The sequence below is a fragment of the Cebus imitator genome, unplaced genomic scaffold (genome assembly GCF_001604975.1).
Source record: "Cebus imitator isolate Cc_AM_T3 unplaced genomic scaffold, Cebus_imitator-1.0 Scaffold206, whole genome shotgun sequence".
NCBI lineage: Eukaryota > Metazoa > Chordata > Mammalia > Primates > Cebidae > Cebus > Cebus imitator.
The window spans coordinates 2,919,658-2,942,644 of record NW_016107521.1 but is presented as its reverse complement, the minus strand read 5'-3'; the positions used below and the strand labels follow the sequence as shown (position 1 = coordinate 2,942,644).

Sequence of the window (22,987 nt, the reverse complement as noted above, 5' to 3'; positions counted from 1 at the left end):
GTCGGCCTCCCCTGCACTTGGGCCGTGCATAACATCTCTGTGCACACCAGGCCCTGAATATTCCACCCTCCCTGTCACCTTTGCTTGGAGCACTGACTGCTCTTCAGCGGTGAAGACTCAGTTCGATGGGTCTTCGGGGAAGCTCACTGGAGTTCTAGCAGAGCTCTCTGGCTGTGCGTCTTAGGCCTTCACAGACACCGTTAACCTCTTGCCATTCTGTTTCTGGGTCGAGTTCATCAAGGAAAGGCCTGGCTTCTTGTTCTGTTTCTCCCTACCTGGGCTAGGGCATGAATGTCAGGGAGGTTTGCAAATGAATGAAAGCCAGCCTGCTGGGGGACCCCCACTTTACCATCTTCCTGGACTATACCACACTGTCCCCTTTCCCCAGACTGTGGCTGCTGCATAGAAGTGTTCTTTCTCTGGGCTCCCATCTGTTCTGAGATGTTAAGAGGTGAAGAATGGGACGATGTTTGAGGGTGAGCGTGTCGGGTGGGTAGGGGGAGGCAGGAACTGTTTAAGATGATAATCAACAAGCAGGCACTATGCTTTATAGAGGCCATTTCTACCCCTCACAAGAGCCTAATGAGATGTCGCCATACTGATTTTCTAGAGGACCAGGCCTTCATGAGTCCACCCATCCATCTGTCCATCTGTGCACCCAACCATGAGGCACTCAGAGTCCGGCTGTTGTGAGCAGACCCAGGCTAGCTGTGTACTGGGGCTTCACTGGTGAAGAAGTGGTGAGCAGGGATTGCAGCCTGGACTGGCCACCCCCAGGGCCCTCACTCTCCTGTGAGTGGGGGCTTGGTGGAGACACACAAGAGGGGACGCCAGCCCCTGCCTGGGCCAAACTGAGGGAGGCTCTCGAGTGGCTGTCATGTCCACCTTGAATGCCTTTCTGATGCCTATCCACGCACGGGCACCCACCACTGGGTCTAACGAGAAAGCACAGATCACAGCTTGGCACGTTGGTGAAACGCCACTCAACCTGCCAGAAATTTCTGGCTTCACACCTAGGAGTGCAGAGCCTCTGTGCTGGGCTGCACCTTGGCTTCATTCAATCAGGCTGCTGCAGTCTGGCCACTGTCAGCATCCAGTGCCTCCCACACTGCTGTGATGGTGGAGGGGGCTGGGGGTTCCCACCCTGGCGAGACTGTGGCAGGTGGGGGAAGAGAGGGAACCACAGTTTCCAGCTCACAAGCCACTTTCCTTCTCTACTTGGATGTACTGGCCAGGCCAGGCTGGTTGGGCAGTGGTTTCCACAGGAGGCCCAGCTGCCTCCAGAATATACCACCTGTCTCTTGAAAGGGGCGGGGCGCACCCAGGTGAGAAGTTTGCCGTCTGATGTGGTCAGATCGGAGCTTTGTCAAGTCCAGGCCACATGGGATGATAACACTAGCAGTACTTACAAACCTTGGGCAAAATGCTGTCCATACATTTCTCATGAATTCTTTATTGTAACCCCATTTTGCAGACAAAGTAGCTAAGGCTCAGAGAGGGGGAGTCACTTGCCCGGGGTCACACAGCAGCTAATGGTACAGCTGAGAAATCAATCTGGATTTGTTGACTTTCAACCACTATGGGATCTTGTCTCTTCAGTTTCCTGGGTCAGAAACAATGAAATAAGAGGTAAGGTGTTTCCCCTTTTACTTTTAATGAAAGGTGAGGTTTTAAAATAAGCTTTTTAAAATTCAGCTGCCCATGTTCTCCCATGAAACATACAGTCAGATTATTTGTCAGAGATAAAGGATGAACCTTCGAAAACGTCCAGGCTTAAATTTTTTATTAGCTTAAGGGAGAATATGAAAAAAAAAGTACCTTTTCCTTCATTAACCCAATTCAGCTACTCCCCTGCAGTCTGCCACCCACCACTTGCCTGGATTTTATCACACACAAAGAGCTGTCTGTGAAAAGGCAGGTTGCTGTAAACTTGGCTGCCCGGCGAGGGCTGCCGGAGTCTTGGTACAGAAGAAAGGCTGGCCATCCGTCACAGATCAGACCCCATCATCCCCCATGGCTGCTCCCGCCTCTGCCCACCTCGTCTTGGCATGGAGTTCCCATGCAGATGACTTCCCGAACCCCTTCTAATGTTTGGTTTAACGTGTCGCCGGTTAGCGCGCGCATGTGACAGTGGTGACAGGCGAGGCTGTTCCTTTTTAAATACCATGTCAGAGACACGGCGTCAGGAAGCAGGGACGTGCTCCATGCTCTCTGCCGTGCCGGGATCGCACCGGCTTATTTTTTAATGAGGAAGATCTGCATCTCGGGAGTTTTTTTCATGTGTCACATCGCGTGGACAAATCAGCAGCACGTCACGCTGGCCCAAAATGAAATGCTGACAAATGTAGATATTTCAAATTTAATTGACATTTAAATGTACTTGAGATAAAGACGGGGAAAAATCAGCAAGGACTTGGTCTCCGGAGGTGGTGAAGGGGAGCTGGCGATTATTTTTGAAAGGATCACTTCACTCAGGCACAAAGGATCTTCACTTTGTAAATGTCTTGGCTGTCCCTGCGTCCCTCTGTCACGTGGCTCCAGGTGCTGATGAGCAGGGACAGGACCCAGGGTGAGGTCAGGTCCTGCCTGTCCGGTGGGTGCCAGTTTGTCCAACCACCCGCCACTCTTCCATTTCCTAGACAGGCCAACTTGGAAAAGTCACTTCACCTCCCTGAACCTAACTTGCTTTCTTGTTTTTAAATTTTCTATTTCCTTAGATTTTTGGGGAACAGGTGGTGTTCGGTTACATGAGTAAGTTCTTCAGTGGTGATCTGTGAGATTTTGGTGCACTCATTGCCCGAGCAGAGTACACACTGAACTCAGTTTGTAGTCTTTTTTTTTTTTTTTTTTTGAGCGGAGTTTCACTCTTGTTACCCAGGCTGGAGTGCAATGGCGCGATCTCGGCTCACCGCAACCTCCGCCTCCTGGGTTCAGGCAATTCTCCTGCCTCAGCCTCCTGAGTCACTGGGATTACAGGTACGAGCCACCATGCCCAGCTAATTTTTTGTAGTTTTAGTAGAGAAGAGGTTTCACCATGTTGACCAGGATGGTCTCGATCTCTTGACCTCGTGATCCACCCACCTCGGCCTCCCAAAGTACTGGGATTACAGGCTTGAGCCACCGCGCCCAGCTCAGTCTTCTATTCCTCACCCCCTTCCTACCCTTTCCCCCTGAAGCCCCAGAGCCCGTCGTGTCATTCTTATGCCTTTGCATCCTTGTAGCTTATCTCCCACTTATGAGTGAGAACATACGATGTTTGCTTTTCCATTCCTGAGCTACTTCACTGAAAATAAGAGTCTCCAATTTGATATACGTGGCTGTGAATGCCATTAATTCATTCCTTTTTACGGCTGAGTAGTATTCCATCATATAGCTATACCACAGTTTCTTTATCTACTTGCTGATTGATGGGCATTTGGGCTGGTTCCACATTTTTGCAACCTTATTTTCTTATCTGTAAAATGGAGATTCTATAGCCCTCCTGAGAGTCTTATGGGAAAAGTTAAATGCAAGTATTTGTAAAGGGCTTTGCATGGTGCTGAGCACATAGTGAATAATACACTATTGTCCACATGCCACGTCTGCCTGCTAACAAATAGATTCTGGGCATCTGTATCCTCTGCAGGGTCTTTCCTAGGTGTTCAAGGATGAATAAGGCAGTCCCTACCTTCCCAGAACTTTCCAGGTATGGCGAGTGGTCCTCAGCTGGGCATATCTCAGCACATTAGAATCATCTGGGAACCCCCACTCTCCTGCCAGAGATTCCACAACACAGAAATCTCTGTAGCTCCAGCTACTCAAGAAGCTGAGATGGGAGGATTGCTTCAGCCTGGGAGTCCCAGGCCAGCCTGGGCAACACAGCTAGACCATTTCTTTAAAAAAAAATTAAATTAAAATATTAGGCTGAACATTGCTTACAATGAGGTGACTACCAGGATTTCTGGAACACTGATCTTCCTAGCACCAAAAAAAAAAAAAAAAAAAAAAGAAGGTGGCTCTGAACCAAGACCGTGGGATCTCTGGGGTAAACAAAAGTGGTGCAGGCCCCACAGAGAAAACTCTGGAATTGGACTGGAGCTATTCTCTGAGCGACCCACGATAAGGGCTAGGACTGTTCTCAGGGAGGAAGAACTGGCGACAGAGGACACTGCTGTACGCAGGAACCTGTATGCTCAGCTGCAGGTGAGTATCTACTTAAAAGCAACGATGAGAAGAACTATTGTTGCAGCGAGTCACGATCACCAGGGTGCTCTGCCTGTTCTGGCTGTCCAGTGAGCTGGTTTAGGGGAGGTGGGGGGAGATGGGTGAGTGTGGACACCAGGTCCTTCCTGCCGCACTGGGACTTGCTCTGCCAGAGGACAGCAGTAAGGGTGTGCCTGCCTCAAGGGCTCTTGGACAAGGCTCCACTTGGGATGTGATGTGGGAGCCGGACTTTTTATTATTTATTTTTTTTTGGAGACAGTCTCACTCTGTTGCCCATGCTGGAGTGCAATGGTGTGATCTCGGCTCACTGCAACCTCCGCCTCATGTGTTCATGTGATTCTTGTGCCTCAGCCTTCAGAGTAGCTGGGACTATAGGTTGCGCTGCCATGCCTGGGTAATTTGTTTTTATTTTAGTAGAGATAGGGCTTCACCATGTTGCCCAGGCTGGTCTTGAACGCCTGAGCTCAGGCAATCCATCTGCCTTGGCCTCCCAAAGTGCTAGGATTATAGGCGTGAGCCACTGTGCCTGGCCGGAGCTGCACGTTTAATCCTGAGTGTAGGAGATGTGGCATGACCTGGAGGCATCTCTGAGAGGGGCAGGCACAGGGAACTTGATGTCAGGTGGGGAGTTCAAGAAAAGAAGCTGGAGATTGGCAGGGACCAGGCTGTGGAGAGCCCGGAGCCAGCGCAAGGATGAGAGGTGATGTGCAAGTTTGGGGGTGGCGCAAAGCCTTGGGGTGGCAGCAGTCAAGCAGGAAGCATGCCTGGCTGCCCGTCCCCTTCTCTTGGGTTGTGCCCTTGGCTTTTCCAGCCTTTATTCGTGCATCTATTTAATTACTTCTCAGTCTGTAGGCTCACTCCTTCCTGCTTTCAAAAATCATGAATGCCAATTTCACACATCCATACCCATGCCCCAGCATGCCCCGAGAAGCCCTTCCACGGCCACTGGGTGGACACTCACATAGGCAGAGGCCCAAGCACAGGACATGGGCTTCAGACTCTGTGGTGGAGGGAAGATGGGGCTGGGGGTTCCTTGGGGGCACTTTCCACTGCAGGGAAGAGACACTGTGCAGAACCCCTGCTGCTCATCCTGAGGACGGCCTCTCCATCCCAGAGCCCAGATCTGGAGACTGACTTCCGGGAACCGTGGCGGCAGCGGTGGGGGAAGAAAGCAGTGGCCGTGGGACCTGGCTGCCCTGGGTGCACATCCTGGACTGAGGGCACATCATTCCACTGGGTACAGCTGCGGCTCCCTCATGGTTGAATGACCAGGCTATGAAGATTTTTTGGGGAACAGAGAGTTCAACCAAAACAACACTTGTGAAATTAGTGGGCACAAAACAGGCACTGGAGAAATGGCAATGTGGCATCTGGAAGAGGCAGAGGTCTTGGGTGGGATGGTAAAGCCCTTCAGGGGTGACTGAAATCAGTCATGTCTTGAGGACGAGGCTCCTGTTCCTAAAGCATCCCCAAGGTTCAGTTTTCCAGCTGGAATTAACTCCTCCTGTGGTGACAGCTCCTGGGAAAAGTCCTTCCTTCCTAGTTGCCAGGCAGAAGTGGTGACATACAAATGGGCCCTGTGTTGCTACAGATCCTTGGGGGATCCTGGGGACAGAGATGAGGTCTCCTTGGCACTTCCTGCTTTTCCGGGCTAGGTTCAGGCTCCATGGCTGGCTTCAGGCTTGGTTTTGTCTCCAGGGCCCAGAATCCACTGTGTGTGGGGGCACTGGGGGGAGGGTCAGGCCAGAAGCCTCTAGCCCTGCTAATTGGGTCTGTGACCTTCTGCTCATGTGTTTGGATTCCTGGCTGCTCAGGGAGTGGGCCCTGGCAGCGTGCCAGGGGGTAGAGCCCAGACAGCTGCCCCTACCCCCTGGGGCCAAGGGCCCAGCTGGCATCTTGGAGACTGGCTCCTGGGGCTGAGCACAGTTCCTGGCTCTTAGAGGGCCGGGGCTGCACTAGCAGCTTCATACGCAGTTCCTAATCACACCCGGCACGCAGTAGGTACTCTTCATCTGTTTGTGGTTGTTACTAGACGCCCCTCCCCCGCCTCTTGGGTTCCTGACTGCAAGCCGCACTCTGCCTTCACAGATTCCTTTGCTCATTCACCCAGGAAACATCTCTGAGCAGAGGTCTGGGCTTGGCTCTGGTCTGGGAGTTGGAGAGTCAAAGCTGAGGAGGAGCTCACAGACTACTGGTGCGCCTGGTGTGCGTGAGATGAAGGGAAAACTACAACATGGCAGGTCACTGCCAGATCAGGAGAAGCGCAGGGGACTGTGGGCGTGGGAGGGAGAGAGTGGGCAGTTCATGGGGGTGTCAGGGGTGTTGCAGTGCTGAGGCTGTGGCAGCCACCTCAGCAGGTAAGGCGGGACGGGAGGTCACATACCCGGCTCACTCAGGATGCCAGTGCCTCCTGGGGGCATTTTCCCCAGCCTTGCTCCTGGAGATGTTAACAGGCATCGCGGTAAGCGAAGAGGGCCAGGAGACATACCCAGAGCGTCCGGGCTGGTGCCTGGTTGGCCAGGACGCTGACTCAGGCCTGCTGGATGCCAAAGTTCTGCCCACGCACTAGGCCACTATCCAAGTGATGGGCCCACGCCCGCAGGGCAGCTGTGAGGTTGTGCAGGAGGAAACATGCTCTACTCCTGTGTGAGCCACAGCTGGGAGCGACTGAACTGCTCAGGGCTGTGCTGAGGCCAGGCCCGAGGAGGACGAGGCCGCTGAACGTGCACAAGCCACATGCCAGCTTCTGCCAGAGCACGGGTGCAAGTGTCCAAAGAGTCAACTGCAAAGCGTTCTGAGACCTGGGCTTCGGGAGGGGTTTTCTCACTAAATGCTTCTGACAGCTTCTTCTGATCTTAATCTTCTGGGGCTTTGGTGCTGGGGTCACGCAGTGCAATTCAGAGGATCAGACGCTCCAATTCCTAGGCAGCATGGGCTGGACATTTGGGGTACACACTGTCTACGTAGCTGGCATGGCCTGCGGAAGTTTTTCTTGTCCAGAAGGAATCAGAGACATGTTTGAATGCCAGTCACATGTTCCTCTTGGTCCCTCAGAACCAGATTTCTGGGAGTCCCGTTCTGGTGAGAGTATGAGGTGGTACAATTCTTTTAGAAAGTTATTCAGCAATATGGAGCAGAAATCTTCTTATGACTGGTTAAGGATAAAGGCTTCTGGCATTAGAGAGGCATGTTTGAGGCTCACCTCTGCTACTAACTAGCCGTGTGACCAAGGGCAGTGACAACCTCTTGAGGTCTCAGCTATTTCTGTAAAATAGATCTCACAAGAGCTACCCCTACATGTTTCTTGTGAGGGTTAAATGAAATGGTGAATGTCAAGTGCTTAGCGTATTCCTAGTTAATGAGAGTTGTCAACAGTTCCATTTATTTTTCCGTTTTAAGAGTCTCACTCTGTTGCCCAGGCTGGAGTACAGTGGCATGATCTCTGCTCCCTGGAACCTCTGTCTCCTAGGTTCAAGTGATTCTCCTGCCTCAGCCTCCTGAGTAGCTGAGATGACAAGTGTGTGCAACCACACCTGGCTAATTTTTGTATTTTTAGTAGAGACAGGGTTTTGCCATGTTGGCCAGGCTGGTCTCGAACTCCTGACCTCAAGTGATCCATCCACTTCGGCCTTCCAAAGTGCTGGATACAAGCATGAGCCACCGTGCTTGGCCTAGAATAAGGATATTTACCCTGACATTTTTCATAAGAATGAAAAGCTGGAAAGAATCTAAAGATCCAGCATGAGGGCAATGGGTAGGCAGACATGAACATACACACAACGAGATCCTCTGCAGTCACAGATCACAGGCGTTACACAGACACACGGAACACGTCCACATGCTGGCATACTGCAAGGAAGCTGCAGCTCTGTCAAAGACATGGAGGCTGAAGACTGGGCGGGGAGCTACAGGAGCGCTAGGAAGCAGTGGAATGAGCTAATGGGATTCAGAACGAACGTGTCTCTTTCTCCTAGTCTTCCAGATTGTCTATCAGGATACTGGGTAATTTTTACAAACCAAAAATTACCCAAAAAGAGCAGATTTTGCATGGATCTGGCCAGAGAGGTGAGCTGCGCGACAGTCCTGGGCCTTGGTGGCTGAGTCTGGACCCTTCTTACTTAGAACAGTAGAACTTCAAATAACCAGGATGCAGCCAGTCAAGACCCTCGTGTGACTGGAGGGTGCTCAGTGTCTCATCCGTTAGGAGGCAAGGCGTGCAGTGGAAAGAACCCGGCTCTGCATGCAGGTGGTCAGGAGGGGCCCCTCAGACCCACAACCACTGCAAGCCCCTCCGCCTGAAGACTCAGAAGACACCTACATCTGGGCTGTGGAGATTAAATGGGGCAGATGCACAGAATGGTCTCCTGCATACTCTCAGCAACTCTGTGAGGGCCAGTGCTCCGGCCCCTACTGCCGCCTCCCAGAGGGAACAAATGACGCGCTGCCTGGCAGAGAGAAGAGCCCGGGGCTCAGTGTGTCACTCCCTGCCTTGGCTTTAGTCTGCAGTGTGCCATCCTGAGGGGCCCAGGGGCTCAGACCACAGTGCTACCTTTCAGAGCCTGCCATTGGCTCTTTCTAAGCATCCAGTTGGATGGGCAATTCCCCTATACCTGGAAGGCCAGAAGGAATATAACTTGGGGCCTGGCAGACATGCACACCCCGCGGAAACCACCACGGCCCACTTTTTTTGTTTCTTTTTTTTTGAGACAGGGTCTAGCTCTGTCACCCAGGCTGGAGTGCAGCAGCATGATCTAGGCTCACTGAAAGCTCCACCTCCTGAGTTCAAGTGATTCTCCTGCCTCAGCCTCCCTAGTAACTGGACTTACAAGCATGAGCTACCACACCCAGCAATATTTTTGTATTTTTAGTAGAGATGGGGTTTCACCATGTTGGCCAGGCTGGTCTTGAACTCCTGACCTCAAGTGATCCACCTGCCTTGGCCTCCCAAGTTGCTGGGATTACAGCTGTGAGCCACGATGCCTGGCAATAATTAGGTTCTTAATGAAAAGCTTAGTTAGTAGAGAATAATGGACTAGGCCTCTGTCATCAGACACCTGATCCTACCATTTCCTTGTCCTAAGAAACTCTGGGCAAATTACTGAAAGTCTCTCTGAGCCTCAGTTTCTCTATCTGTTCAATGGGAAAGTTACCACCTACCTTTGACAATCTTTTTTTATTTTATTTTTTGAGATAGGGTCTTGCTCTGAGGCCCAGGCTGGAGTGCAGTGGCGTGATCTCAGCTCACGACAACCTTCAACTCCCCAGCCTCAAGGAACTCTCCTGCCTCAGCCTCCTGAGTAGCTGGGACTACAGGTGTATGCTACTATGCCCAGCTAAGACCTTTGACAGTCTTAAGGGATGTTCAGTAAACATCATTTCTCTTTCCTTCCTCAAGAAGAAACACTCAGGCACCAGTTCACACAATTTCTTTGGCGGTAAGAAGACTGAACAGATCCGGTTCCCAATTCCGGCCTTCAGGGAGCCAGAGAGGAAGGGTGGCCTGCTGGGCAGGCATCTCCAATTACGATGTGGGGCTGTCTCTCTGGGCAAAACCAGAGTAAAGATGGACCTTGAAGGGCCCCATTCCAAGGACAGCATCAGAGTGTCATGGAGAGAATGAAATCAAGAATTCTGAATGCCGGCCTGGCCACTTTTCAACTGGGCGACCTTGGGAAGACTGGTCAAATTCCCATTCTGAGCCTGAGCTTCCACTCTGGAAGAAGAAACGATGCGAGGCCCAAGAGGGCCTAGAAATCAATGGGTGCTCCACCGTGCCCCCTGCTGACGGGTGTCTAACTCACAGCCTCTCCTGTGGGATCCCTCCTACCCTGATCCCAGCCACAGAGAAGCCTGGAGGTGTCTCATAAGCTGTGCTCTCAATAGTGATGGAAGTAGCCAGTACTTCTTGAAGAGATTTAGTAACTGAATATTAGCCAAGTAATGTTACCTGAAAAGTAGAGGGAATATTTTGCCCAGAAATTGCCAACAGTCAGTTTTAAGGGGCTAGGAAACCCACTGTTAATCCAAAAAGAAAATGTGACATAGGAAAATTTCATTTTGGGAAAATGCAAGTCAATGCAAGAGTCAGCATGGGAACTCCCTTTTAAGGCCTCCTTTAAACAAATCTTACGTAGCTTCGCCTAGTAGGTTTTCAAAGATACTTTGCTGAATGCATGAATGGACAGACGGAACGACAGAGGGATGGACATCGGCTGGGAAGGAAGAAATGAACTTCATGGGTGGACTGGCCAGAGAGCTGCTGGCTGGTGCTTCTGAGCCCTGATGAGTCCCAGAGTGCTCAGCGGCTCCAGGAGACAATCTAGCTCTTAATCAGCCCTATCTTGCTGCCCACAAAGCTGGTTATTTTATTTTATTTTTGAGACAGAGTCTCACTCTGCTGCTCAGGCTGAAGTGCAGTGGTGCTGTCTCAGCTCATGGCAGCCTCCGCCTCTGGGTTCAAGTGATTCTTCTGCCTCAGCCTCCCGAGTAGCTGGGATTACAGGGGTGCACCACCACACCCTGCTAATTTTTCTATTTTTAGTAGAGACAAGGTTTCATCATGTTGTCCAGGCTGGTCTTGAATCCCTGACCTCAGGTGATCTGCCTGCCTTGGCCTCCTAAAGTGCTAGAATTACAGGCGTTGAGCCACCCTGCCTGGCCAAAGCTGGTTATTTAATGTGCAATTAGAAGTGAGAGTTGAGGCAAGAAGTCAGGAGGACTGAATCTCTCCCCTCCACTTCAGACATCCTGCATCCCCTTCCGCTGCCCCAATCCTCTAAGTTTCCGAAGCACTTTGATATTCCCAGTGGAGATGAAGATCTGTGATTCAAGAAAACCCAGGCCAGATGAAAGGGCCAGGCACCAAGTCTGTGTGCCCAACACAGAATCACCACCCAACAAAGGCCCATTAGGATTGGGCCCCTGCTGCCGGCCTGTCTTGTCACATCTCTCAATACAATGCCAACAGATTGGTGGAGACGGTTTCCTCCCCCTCCCCCAAACAATATTTTATGAGGAGTCTGTTTTATTAAAATATTTTCCGCTGGATGCTTCCTGTGTTTCAAGAAGTTGGTCCTGCCAGCTGGAGCTGATGACAGTTAAGAAAAACACATCCAAGTGCTGTTGTGACATGACATTTGGAAGGGGAGGAGCACCATGGGGGGGTGGGGGAGGCAGCATGGGAAGAGACGTAGAAAAACAGTGGGTTGCACCAGAAATGCCACTGGCATTAAGGGAGAACAACCTCCCCTTCCTCGTTAAACAAACGTGAGCAGAAATCCTTGGAATGACGTCCTGAAACCTGCCCCTCTCTCTCCTTGTGGGCTGAGCTGTGACGTATGGTCACAGAAAACCTGTCATTTGTTTTCTATTGCTGTTAGTTTGCCAACCACCAAACTGGCTCCCGTGCTCCTGCTGGCTTATTTCAACCCCAAATATTTCCCAACAGAAGTGGAAAACAGGACATACTGAAACAAACAACAAACCAGTCAACCCAACCAACAAACCGAAAAGTGATACTGACACAGTTCAGGTGATAAGTGGGAAAATGGGATGATCAGATACCGGCTCTTTGGCACACACTGCGGAGTCGGCCCCTCTGCCCAGCAGGGAAAAGCAACGGCGTGAGTCGATGTGATGAGGAGTCTAGCCTCTCATTGGGAACAAAATTGGTAATGCTTTTCTGGAGGATGTGGAGTATAGCTGGTGTTGAAATGGTGATTTTGTGTAATGCAGGAATGTTCTGGCTTACATCTCAGTAACAACAGGCCTGTGACCCTGTATCCTGGTTCAGTGTCTAAAAGGTTTAGTCCAGTTTTAAAGAGGCGACTTTAAAGAAATGAGATAAATTTCATCCCCTTAAGGAGGCATCTTTAGTCGGAGGCACTCAGGTGCCATGTAGCATTCTCTCCACAAGGGGGCAATCATAATCCATCCCTCAATGTTCCCACCAGGCTATTGTGCAGAGCAAAAGTTAAACTTACACCCAACTTCAGGAGTCCTCTCTTCCAAATATCTCATAACTGAGTATCCCTGTGTGCCATCACGTGCACACACACCACACACACAATTCCACGACTTTCTGGGCAAAGTCTGAGGGCTTTCTGGGTGGGCTGGTTCCTTAAAGACCGTATACCCTTATCAACTAGAGAATCCCTGAGCGCTGAAGTGAACTACAACTTGGGTTAGGCCCAGCTTGGCATTTGGAATCATTTTTTCCCTTCTCGCTCCAGTTCTGCCTCGGACCTGCCATGTCCCTTACCTTCTTTCCCTGAGATATTTTCTGAGAGCCAGCCAGACACGGGGGCCCTTTCCACCCAAAGAACTTCAGGATCCCTGGGGTAATTTTTCTGACTCCTCCTGCAATCCTAGACCAAGATGAACTCATGCACTTTTTCTAGGCATCACAGGAAGCCAGCGTGTCGCCGCTGAGTTGTCTGGATAGAGACCGAGGGCTGCGTGCCTTGCAGACAAAGGGGAGCAGCGCTACTGTCTGCAGACGGCTGTGGTCTGGACTCAGCGCTGTCGGCAGCCTTCCGCCTCACCCTCTGCAGGCAGCTCTATCTCAGGCCACTGCTTGTCTTTCTGACTCATTCACCTCATCTACCCCATGCCTCCTGGGTAGGTGACTCTAGGCCAGTCCTACGGGAGGTGCTGGGCATAACACCCAGGGAGTTCCGTGTCTCAGGGAGGTGGGTAAGACAAACCACAGTAACATAAATGCTGTGGCACAGGTGGGCAAAGGGTCCTGGTGGGGCTGCGGCAGTGGATAAGGGCAGTCGTATACAGATCTCGGCCATGGAGGACTAGGAAGGTGGGTGGGCCCAGTTCAACACTTGGCCTTCTTGACCAGGTTCTAACCCTCACCTAGTGACTCGGCTTCTTCAGCACAAGAGGCTTAGGACCTTCTTCTGAACCCAGCAAAGCACCCTTTGGACCTCACCACTCGAAATCCAGCCCAAGTGCCTCGCTCCCTGGCCTCTGGGGCCTCCTGCTGGTGTGACAACCAGACCGAGTAAAAGATCAAGCCCTGTTCCCTGAATGACCCCTTTGTGAAACACCCGCTGGGGGCCCCAGGGAAGCCTCACAAAGGCTGGGGCTCCACGCTTAGGCTCCACAAAGTGCTGGCCCTGCAGACAGAGGGTTCTTGCAGACAGAGGGAGAGGCGCGATGGGGCACTCACTGCTCAGGGCTGGGCACAGACGTCCTCCGGCCTTCCACTGTGATGTTGCTCTTTGGTCTCTTAACGACATGTGGACGAGGTGGGCGCACCTGGAGGGAGTACGGGGGAGGCCCCCAAGAAGAAGTGAGTTGGAAAAGCCATACAGGAACATTCTGAAGACTTGAATAAACGCCACCCCCCACAAAATGTTTAGGGATTTTCAAAGCTACAGGCTATAAAAGCCTGGCCTATCATAGAAACATCACCATCTAATTGGCAGCAGATAGACACATTAACTGGAATTCTGTGGCCTATTCAAATCAGAAGGGTGCTCCTGGAAAGCTCGGTTCTTCATCTGCAAGATGAGGATAGTTCCACCAGTCTCCTCGAAGGGCTGCAGTGAGGGTCCAATGACATGATGTCTACATAGGACCCGGAACAAAGAGGCCCCTTATCAGTGACAATTCCCTCCCATCTTCCTCTGACACCCATAAGCTGGTTTTGTAGAAAGAAAGGGTTTCACTCAGACTTGTTTTTAGGGTACACATGCTTCGTTTGCTCTTTTTACAGCAGAATCACAGGGTGCTTATTTTCCTCTCTAAGAGAGGCATGAGAGAGTGGCAATACAAACCATTTCTCTGCTTCCCAGGGTATCCCTGTGCCACTCCTCCCAGGGGGTTCAGCCTGGATGCTGCACATCTCGTGTAGCCGCGCGCACCGTGGAGACCCACTGGGAGGGTCTGCAGTGGGCACACCAGGAGGGACACAGCTTCCTAACCCCACAGCTGCTGCTGCAGCAGCGAGATGGGTTTTCCTGACCTGCTGCCTCTGAAACCAAGATGAGGGCCCACAGAAAAAGATGTCTTCATCCCTTGATCCCCCGCCAGAGCCTGTGATAGGGGTTAGGCTGCCCTTAGAAGGACACTCATTTGGTCCAATCAACATTACATGGCTTTAAATTTGGCACGGCCATCTCTGTACACTCCCAGTGTCTGAGAGACAAGTTGAGAGCTACGCAGAGAAAGTCTATTTCTGAATTTCAGTGCCAACACAACCAACCGAGCGCCTACCAGGGCAGGGGGGCTTGCTATCTCTACGGATGGGATGCCACAATTGCTTACTTTCCAGGACAGACAGGGAAGGAGAGCGGGTGCACACTCCATTTCCTGCCTGCCCTTTTTCCTGAACATCAAACCCCTCGCCCCCCAGAAGCTTGTGGGCGACACAGCACAGTGGCTTAGGAACACAGATTACAGAAGCTGGCTGCATGAAAGACAAGTCTCTATGGAGTCTCATCAAGCCCTCAGGTCTGCACACGCCTGATCTAACCAAAGTTTTTCCTGTGGAGTGGCCAGTCTGATCTCAGACTGGTTTGGCAGATCAGGGATGTGGTAAACACCAAGTGCATTCCACCAAACTGGCTGTCTTGTCTATGGGGTGATTGTGAAGACCAGATACAGGGAAGCCCTGCATGGGGTCCGGTACATAGTGGGGGCTCAATAAATGCGCATCCTGCTCCGTGACCTGGGTGTCCCTTCCTATCAACAACAAAAGGAAGACGAGGCGGGGATGTCTCTGGATTAGAAGATGAGTTTTAGGATTCTCTTGTCCCTGCCTAGCATTCTGCGGACTGCCTGGTGTGTCATGGTCGCTCAGCAAGATTTTCAGAAACAAATGAATGCTGCTGTTCGGAATCTGAGAAGCGCGTGATGACGTTGCTAGTATCATCATTATTAGAACCGGGCCTGCCACACACTCACATTTAGTCAACATGGGCTGAATAAACAAGTGGGTATCCCCGCACCCCTTCTAACTCTCAACTGCTTTCCCCAGCTCTGGCAGCTTGTAAGCAGGGTCACCTGGCTGGAATGATCCCCACCCCCAACTTCTCCCCACAAAAGGTGGGAGTGTGGGTTAGGGTGAAGGGACAGTTCTGTCCCTGCCCTGGGGGCCCTGGGGCAGAGCTTTCAGGAAAGGTCAGACTTTAAGGCCTGTCAGCTCGTCCTTGCACAGGGCTGCTCCTCGCTACAATAAAGGCGGGTTAAGAATGTGAACTTGTGGCTGAAATGGGGGGATTAAGTTTGTGGCAACTTCAACTGAACTTGCAACGTGGTGAAACATGGGGAAAAAGAACAACAGAGCTAATTAGACGAGCTGAGCTGTCAGAGTGCCGCTGAATGGCTCAGCGCCAACAAACAAAAGGAATGGGTTGGCAATCAGCGGGATCGGTGGAGGAGACTGCTTCATTAGGGATGATAAAACAGACAGAGCAGGGGGGGAGGGGCGGGGGGCGGGGAGCGCCGGAGCCGCCGAGGCTGGGGAGGGAGAGAAAGACACGCCAGACCCAGAGGCGGTGGGTCACCAGCGCGGCTGCCGACCCATCCGGAGTCACACACACCTGACTGGTGTGGTCAAAGCCAGACACAAAATTACCCTTGCAGACAGGACCATCCCGAGATACATGGAGGCCTCCTGACTTCCATGTACACAAATCTCACAAATACACACTCACAGAGGCACGCGCAAGAGGTGAAGGCACATCTGTGAATCACACACACACTCACACGGTGGCGGACCACAACCAGGCACAGATACACACAGACAAAATGGTTTAATTAAGCCCAAATCACAGACGATACAGACAAGTCTCGTCATATTTCAGCGATCACACCTGTCTTTTCAGGGTGCTTGGGAAGGGTGGGCATTGGGGATGAAGAACCTCGCAGGCACACAACAGTGACTGGCCCCAGCGGCGTGAGGGTCCCAGCCGCGCCAGGGGAGAAAATGCTAAACAGAGATTTCCAGCTCTGTTCAAGGGGGACTGGAGGGGAAACTTGGGAAGCCAGCCAATTCCCCACTGGATTTAAAACCTGAGAAATCTAAGTCGGCAGGGTTAAATGTGTATTGAATACAAAAGCACTGAGTACATTTGATTTTAATGGTGAGCAAGAAATAATAAATACAGGGCTTATAAAGCGCTTCACAAGCAGGCTGACAGCAGCCTGCCTCTCCCTGGCAGGCCCCAACCCATGCCCCTTCGTCCATGAGACACTGGAATGGTTTTCTTCTGCTCTTTCCTTTTTCTTCTTTTAAAAAAGAAAACCCAAATCCTCGGGTAACATCTGAACTCCAGCCACAGGTGCCGGGCTACAAAGCTCCTTCCAGAAAGTCTGAATGGCTAGACCCTCCCCCACCCCTGCTACTCTGGGCCAACAGCTGCACTTCTGTCTGGAACATTTGTGGCTAAGTGACCCAGCAAAGCCACGCTGGTGGCCGGTGGCCCCTGACATGGGAAGTTGGTAGGCTGTCCTCTTCGAGGCGCTTGCGGGCTTCCATATGCCGAGTCTCCCCAGTTCCCACCTAGTGTGTGGCAGTGTGCACTGGAAATGCTTGCCTCAGTGCATGGAGAATCAATGGTGCCTAGCGGCCCAGAAAGCACCAACCTTCTGTGACTCCCAAACTGGTCTCTTAGTGCTGTGGCTTGGCAGAAGTAGTGCGGGGGACATGCCAGGGACTGTGGTGGCCACTGTACATATACAATCTCATTACCCTTACCAGGTAAACCCATTTTACAGATGATGAAACTAAAGCTCAGAGAAGTTGAGGATCCTGCCTAAGGTCACACAGCCCGGAAGTGGCCCAGCTGTAATTCAAACCAGGGCAGGCGTCTCTAACTTCCAAGCCTAGGAGAGCTGGTCCTCCTAGGCCCCCCTGCCTCTTTAGCATGCCATCAACCCAGCAGGTCCAGCCAAAGCTAGTGCCAGGCTAGTCGCCTCCTGCATTAGCTCAGTGCCTGAGGCCACTGCTGCTCAGTGTCTCAGAGCGTCTGTCTCCCCAAGTCCCCGGCTGCATGGATGCGGCTGCCCACCCCTCCATCTGCACAGATCCCCACACTAGTAAGACAACCTGGAGTCCACTATAGCTGTCTCCAATACTTCAATTTTTCTAAGGGGAGTGATCCTTCCCTGAATCATGACTTCCAAAAGATTCCTTGCCCGCTTAGGATCCCGAGCCTCCGAGGGGAATTCTAAGGGCTACCTGCTGCTGACTTTGGCTTAACGGGAGGCTGTTTGCTAGAAAACAAAGACAGACAGTAGAGAGAGGCAAGCTGGGCTCAAAGGCAGGATTGTCGTCAGGCCTATCATCGTCCCTGCGGTGTTGGCCATAAATTAGGGAGATAGCATCTGCCTGCTCTGGGCTGGACAAATGAGATAATCATCACACAAGGGCCCAGCACAGTCCTAGGCACCATGAATGGTGCTCAATGAATATTCATTCTCTTCTCTTCCGTGTCTCTGCAAGACCTAACACTGGAGATTCCACAGACATCTCAGCTGCTGCTGGTTATTTGTTTTCTTGACTGAATTTTTTTCTCCCCCAGCATTTTATATAGGTTGAGTATCCCTAATCTGAAAATCCAAAATCTGAAACCCTCCAAAATCCCGGACTTTTTGAGCCCCAATGTGATGCTCAAAGGAAATGCTCACTGGAGTATTCTGGATTTTGGATTGGGGCACACAACCAGGACGTATCATGCAAATATTCCAAAATCCGAAACAAACTGAAACCTGAAACTCTTCTGGTCCCAATCAGAAGATGGAAGATCCAGAGAGCTTGTAATGCTGGCAAGACCACAGGTTCTAGAGTCCCGATGACCTTATTTGCAGTTGAGGAACCTGGGTTAAGATACCAAGCATCAGTGTTCTCATTGCTAAACTGAGTGGCGACGATGCCTGCTTCACTGAACTATTGTGAGGCTCAGCTGGGGTGAGGTACCTAAGAATGATGTGCTGACTGTAAAATCCTAGGCAAATGATAGTTATTAATAAACTGGGCCATTCCTTAGAAGCTGTAGGATGTAAAAAAAACCTGTTAAGAATAAAACTGCTACTGTGTGCCAGGCACTGTGTGTGTTCTACAAATGTCATCCATTTTCCTTTTCACAAAACCCCTCTAGGAATGAGGGCACAGCCCAGGAGGTGAAATGAGACTCAGAGAGCTTCAGTGCTTGCCAGATCACACGACTTCAGCATTCAAGCCTACCTCTGTCGGCCTCCCAATATGTGCTGTTAAGGACTGTACTGAAACTCTCACTAGTCACACAAGGTTCAGTCTAGAAGGGGCCTCCTGCCCCACAAAGCAGTTTCTTTTTGCTGCTTGTGTCTTCCTTCCAGAGACAGTGAGCAGACATAGTCTAGCTCCTTGCCAGCTGTGCTGATGGGGCTTTGGGCCAACCACACTTTGATGGGGGATATGGGATGGATCCACTGTCATGTGTGGCTGGGAGCGTGGACTCACAGTGGTCATAGGGGAAGGCATCTAAGGCCCCCCAGCCTCCCTCCTGGCCCTCTAACTCTCACCCACAGTAGGAGGGGAGGGAAGGGGAAGGGGAACAGTGCCATGGAATGGCCAACATGCACCCAGAGAGTAGCTACCCAGTGGATGCTGGGTGCATCTCCCAAGGTGAACAGATGCAGTTCACCTGGTCACCTACATGCCCCGGCCTCCTTGCCTTCACAAGATGGATTTGGATATGTGCACTGCAGAAGGCGGGAGGGTTAGGACACTGGGTTGTAGGGTGCTCTTTGGCTGGCCACAGAGTGGTGGTCACAATGAACAGTAGATGGAGAAACTTCTCCCTTGGTAAGCAGCCCTCACCAAAAGGTCCTGGCAGGTTTCCCACTTTCAAGGCACCTGCTAAAGTCCACATGCCTCAGCATGGCAGAAGTCTGACCTACCAAGGAACATGACTCCACTGATACTTAACATGGGACCCAGACCCAATATTTTTCCATGGATGGATCTCTCACCCTCCCACCCCATTCCCAGGAGGTGGTGGGTATATATTTTTTCCTGCTTCCCCATCCTTACTTTTTTTTTTCCCCCTTTTAAGAGACAGGGTCTTGCTCTGTCATCCAGGCTGGAATGCAGTGGAACAATCATAGCTCACTGTAGCCTCAACTTCCTGGGCTCAAGTGATCCTCCCATTTCAGCCTCCTGAGTAGCTAGGACTACAGGCGTGCACCACCATGCCCCTTACTTGGCACTTTACATGGGAAGGCGGATCTCCAAGGAAGGCCTGGCAGGGGAGCGGTACCTGTCTCCATAAGAGCTGGCTCCGCACTCTCTGGACATAGCCTCCACCCGCAGGAAGGTACAAACACATTTCCAGACCAAGATCTGGCAGGAAGGAGACCCCTGCCCCCAGACTTCTGCTTCCTTTGTGAGGAATAGGCGAATGGAGGAAGGCTTTGAACCTCTTGCTCACCCTGTGAGACTTGCTCAGATGATGCACACATAGCACACACACCACACAGTGACCCCCTTGCTACCTACAGCTCTGATCTGCAAGTCACCAAACTTATTCAGAAAAAAAGCGAGAGAAGCCCAGAAAATGCAAGCTCATGCCACACAGACAGGGAAGCTGAAAAACCCAATTCCCGGTTCTCTTTTGCCAGGCAGGAGGGTCCAAACTCCGGAGGTTTAGTCAGGCTGAGGGAGGACGGCTCAGGCAGTGTTAGGTGGGGAGGGCGGAACCGCCGGCTACTCACGGGCCTCGAGCGCTGTATCTTGGGAGGCAGTCGGGTGGGACGGAGTCTCTGCAGCTGCATTAAAGTGGAAACTTAAAACATCAGGAAACGCTGAGAAGGCTCAATGCATTTCCACACACGGCCTGGGGAAGGCACCCAGTCACCTGAGCCAGAGCCAGAGGGCCATCCTTGATGCCTCCCGCCTTGTCCCCACTGTCCACCTCTGAGGCCGGCTCCTCTGCCCATTCTTTCTTTCTAGCCTGTCTCCAGACTGGATTACTGCAATCATCTCCCGACAAGGCCCCCAGCTCCGCCCTCCACCGTGCTCCACACGGGCCCGGGGGCCTTCCCAGGTGCAATACGGCCACCCACACCCTCTCCAGATCTCTCACGCCCCCTCCTGTCCTTGAGTGCCTGCTCAAGGCTTGGGGCTGGCGCTGTATGTCCCTCAAGACCGGGACCCCACTGTGTCCCACACAGATCTTTCTCAACCTTCACCCATGCCCGCCCTGGGCAGGCCCTTTAAGTAGCCCTGGGCTCTCATACCTAGTTTCCCACTGCCCTCCGGGTGGAACGGGTGGCTCCAGCCGGACTGTGCTTGTCCTTCAAGAGCCCGTCAGGTTGGGTGCTGCCTCGACTCGCACTGCCTCCTTGTCTCCTGCTATGTGGGACCAGCATGGGGTCCCTCACCCGCTACCCCACGGGACCTTTTACATGTCGGTCTCCAAGGGGGTTCATCCCTGTACCTGCAGGCTGCGTGGGACTTGGGAAAAAATCTGCTCAATAACGTCTGATGAACAAGTAAAATTTGTACAAAATGATTGGCTTTTGAAATCAGGATTTGAATCAAAACCTGTAGAGTACAGACTTCTCAGCTCTACGCTCAAACGCTTCATCTTGAAAGCCCAGCGGTGTCCTTTCAACAGCCTGCCTGTCTCCATGCTCTTGCAGGTGTGGGAGACAGGGCGCCCGAGTAAGGAGAGTAGAAATTCACGCGAGACCCAGGCCACGGACCCGCAGCCATCCCCGGGAGGCTTCCGGTTGTTTCATTCCCATTCCGTCACTCAGGTCACAAAGATATATCTAACTGGACAAAATCCAGACCTGCCCTGGCCAATATAGGAGCCAGTGTCCCCAACGGCCAGTCCATGCTAAGATGTGCTATAAATCCCAGCACTTTTGGAGGCCAAGGCAGGCAGATCACCTGAGGTCAGGAGTTCAAAACCAGCGTGGCCAACATGGCGAAACCCTGTCCCTAAAAAAATTAAAAAATCAGCCGGGCATGACGACGGGTGCCTGTAATCCCAGCTACTTGGGAGGCTGAGGCAGAAGACTCACTTGAACCTGGGAGGTGGAGGTTGCAGTGAGTTGAGACCGTGCCATTGTACTCCAGCCTGGGCAACAGAGTGAGACTCCATCTCAAAAAAAAAAAAAAAAAAAAAACCCCAAAAAAAAAAAAAAAAAAAAAAAAAAAAAAGTGCACTAAGTGCAAAACACTGGACTTCAGAGACTTAGCACCAGGAGAGACTCTCAAACACCACAGTAATACCTTTTAGATTACATGTTGAAATAATATTTTGGATATACTGGGTTAATTATATTAAAATCAATTTCACCTGTTTATGTTTCACATTCAGAATTCCACAGACAACTCCCGTAGGAAGCTCCCATGATGTTTTCCTTGGACAGTGCTGATTTACGGCTTTACTGAGTGGGAGTGATACTTCAGATCTCAAATCTGCCTTATAACTTGCTTTCTGAAGCTGCCCCACTACTCCTGGAGGATAGGGCCTGTGTCCCAGTTGTCCCTGGGTCCCTGCATGGAACCTGCTGGGGCAGCCTTAGGGGAAAGCTGGCCTGGGGACTCGGTGGAGGGTTTCCTGGTGGCACATGGAGAACACGTAGGATAAAAATACACCCCGGCTTCCCAGATCCTATGTCATTAGCTGGGCGTGAGGGCCGACCCTCGCTTGGTGACCCTTCTTCAGCTGGTGGCTGCCTGGGAGTTGGGGATGCTGCCTGGGAACAGGCAAGGCCGCCATGTTTTTTCCCCTTCATGGCTTACAGGAAGTGTGTGAGGTAAAGGAGAACAGGCCCACCTACCCATTCACACTGCTCATCAAGAGGAAGAGATGGTGAGGGAAAGGGGAGCCCACACCCCCACAGGCACACAGGCTGCTATCCTCTGTTTGGACACCCCACTCTCCTATACTACTCCCCAGTACTGCTTCTCTTATGCTTGGCCTTTCTACTTCGGGGGACCAATTTCTCCAGTCCCGCTGTCCTCACTGCTTGTCACCTCTGGCCTGGGCTATTTCCACTCCAGCTAGGTGGCAGTGCAGCAGAGTGCTCATGAGGCAGCCTCTGGGGCCAGACACTTTTGGACAGAACCTCAGTTCTCCCATTAGCTCCCTGGGTTACTCCAGGCCCACGATTTGACCATTCCGAGCCTTGCTGTCCTCATCTGTGACGAGCAGGTAACAGCAACGCCTCCCCAAGTGGGCCGTTAGGAAGATTCAGTGAGCTGACGGCCGTCAGGTCTGTGCACAGTGCGGCCACAGACATTAGCAACCATTACCATTAGCAGGTTTCCTTGCCTCCAGCCTCTCCCTCTCCCAGTCCGTCTCCTACATTTGTTTCCAGAATGGACTTTAAAAATGCCCATGAATGCCCACCCAATCATGCCACTTGCCAGCTTAAATCACCTCAGTGGAAGGCTGGCATCTCGCAGGGTATCTGCTGAGACACCATCCTGGGAGACGCTTTGTATGAAGGGAAAAAAGGAGGTTCCCCAGCCAGGCAAACCTGAGAAATGCGGTCTTCTTTCTCCTTTTGGGGATTCACAATGCCTGTTAGCATAGCAGAGGCTGGCGAGTCTAGCGAGAAAAGCACCCACCCAAACCAGGCAAAAACCTATTAACTCTTTTATAAAAGTCCTATTTCCCAGATTTATTTGAACATAGACTTGCTTTCCCTATAACACCCATGAATGGAAGATGCTGTCTGGTGTTCAAAGCCCTCCAGATTCAGGGCCCCACATCCACCTCTGCAATCTCATCTCTGGTGAAACCCTGCCTCATATCCACAGCACACC

The 22,987-nt window shown here is 51.7% G+C and overlaps 1 protein-coding gene across 5 annotated transcripts in view; it reads right to left on the bottom strand.

Moving 5' to 3' along the window:
- Nucleotides 1-22,987, bottom strand: part of DENND1A (DENN domain containing 1A) — a 545,115-nt gene that overhangs the window by 9,076 nt on the left and 513,052 nt on the right. For 3 of the 5 annotated variants that reach the window (XM_037745641.1, XM_017548402.2, XM_017548407.2), the window contains 2 exons: nucleotides 19,915-19,968; nucleotides 13,385-13,473 (listed from right to left, as the gene is read on the bottom strand). In XM_037745641.1, the coding sequence (XP_037601569.1) occupies nucleotides 13,385-13,473; nucleotides 19,915-19,968 (143 nt within the window). The remainder of the gene's footprint in view (nucleotides 1-13,384; nucleotides 13,474-19,914; nucleotides 19,969-22,987) is intronic. The other 2 variants (XM_017548403.1, XM_037745642.1) reach the window with 1 other exon arrangement.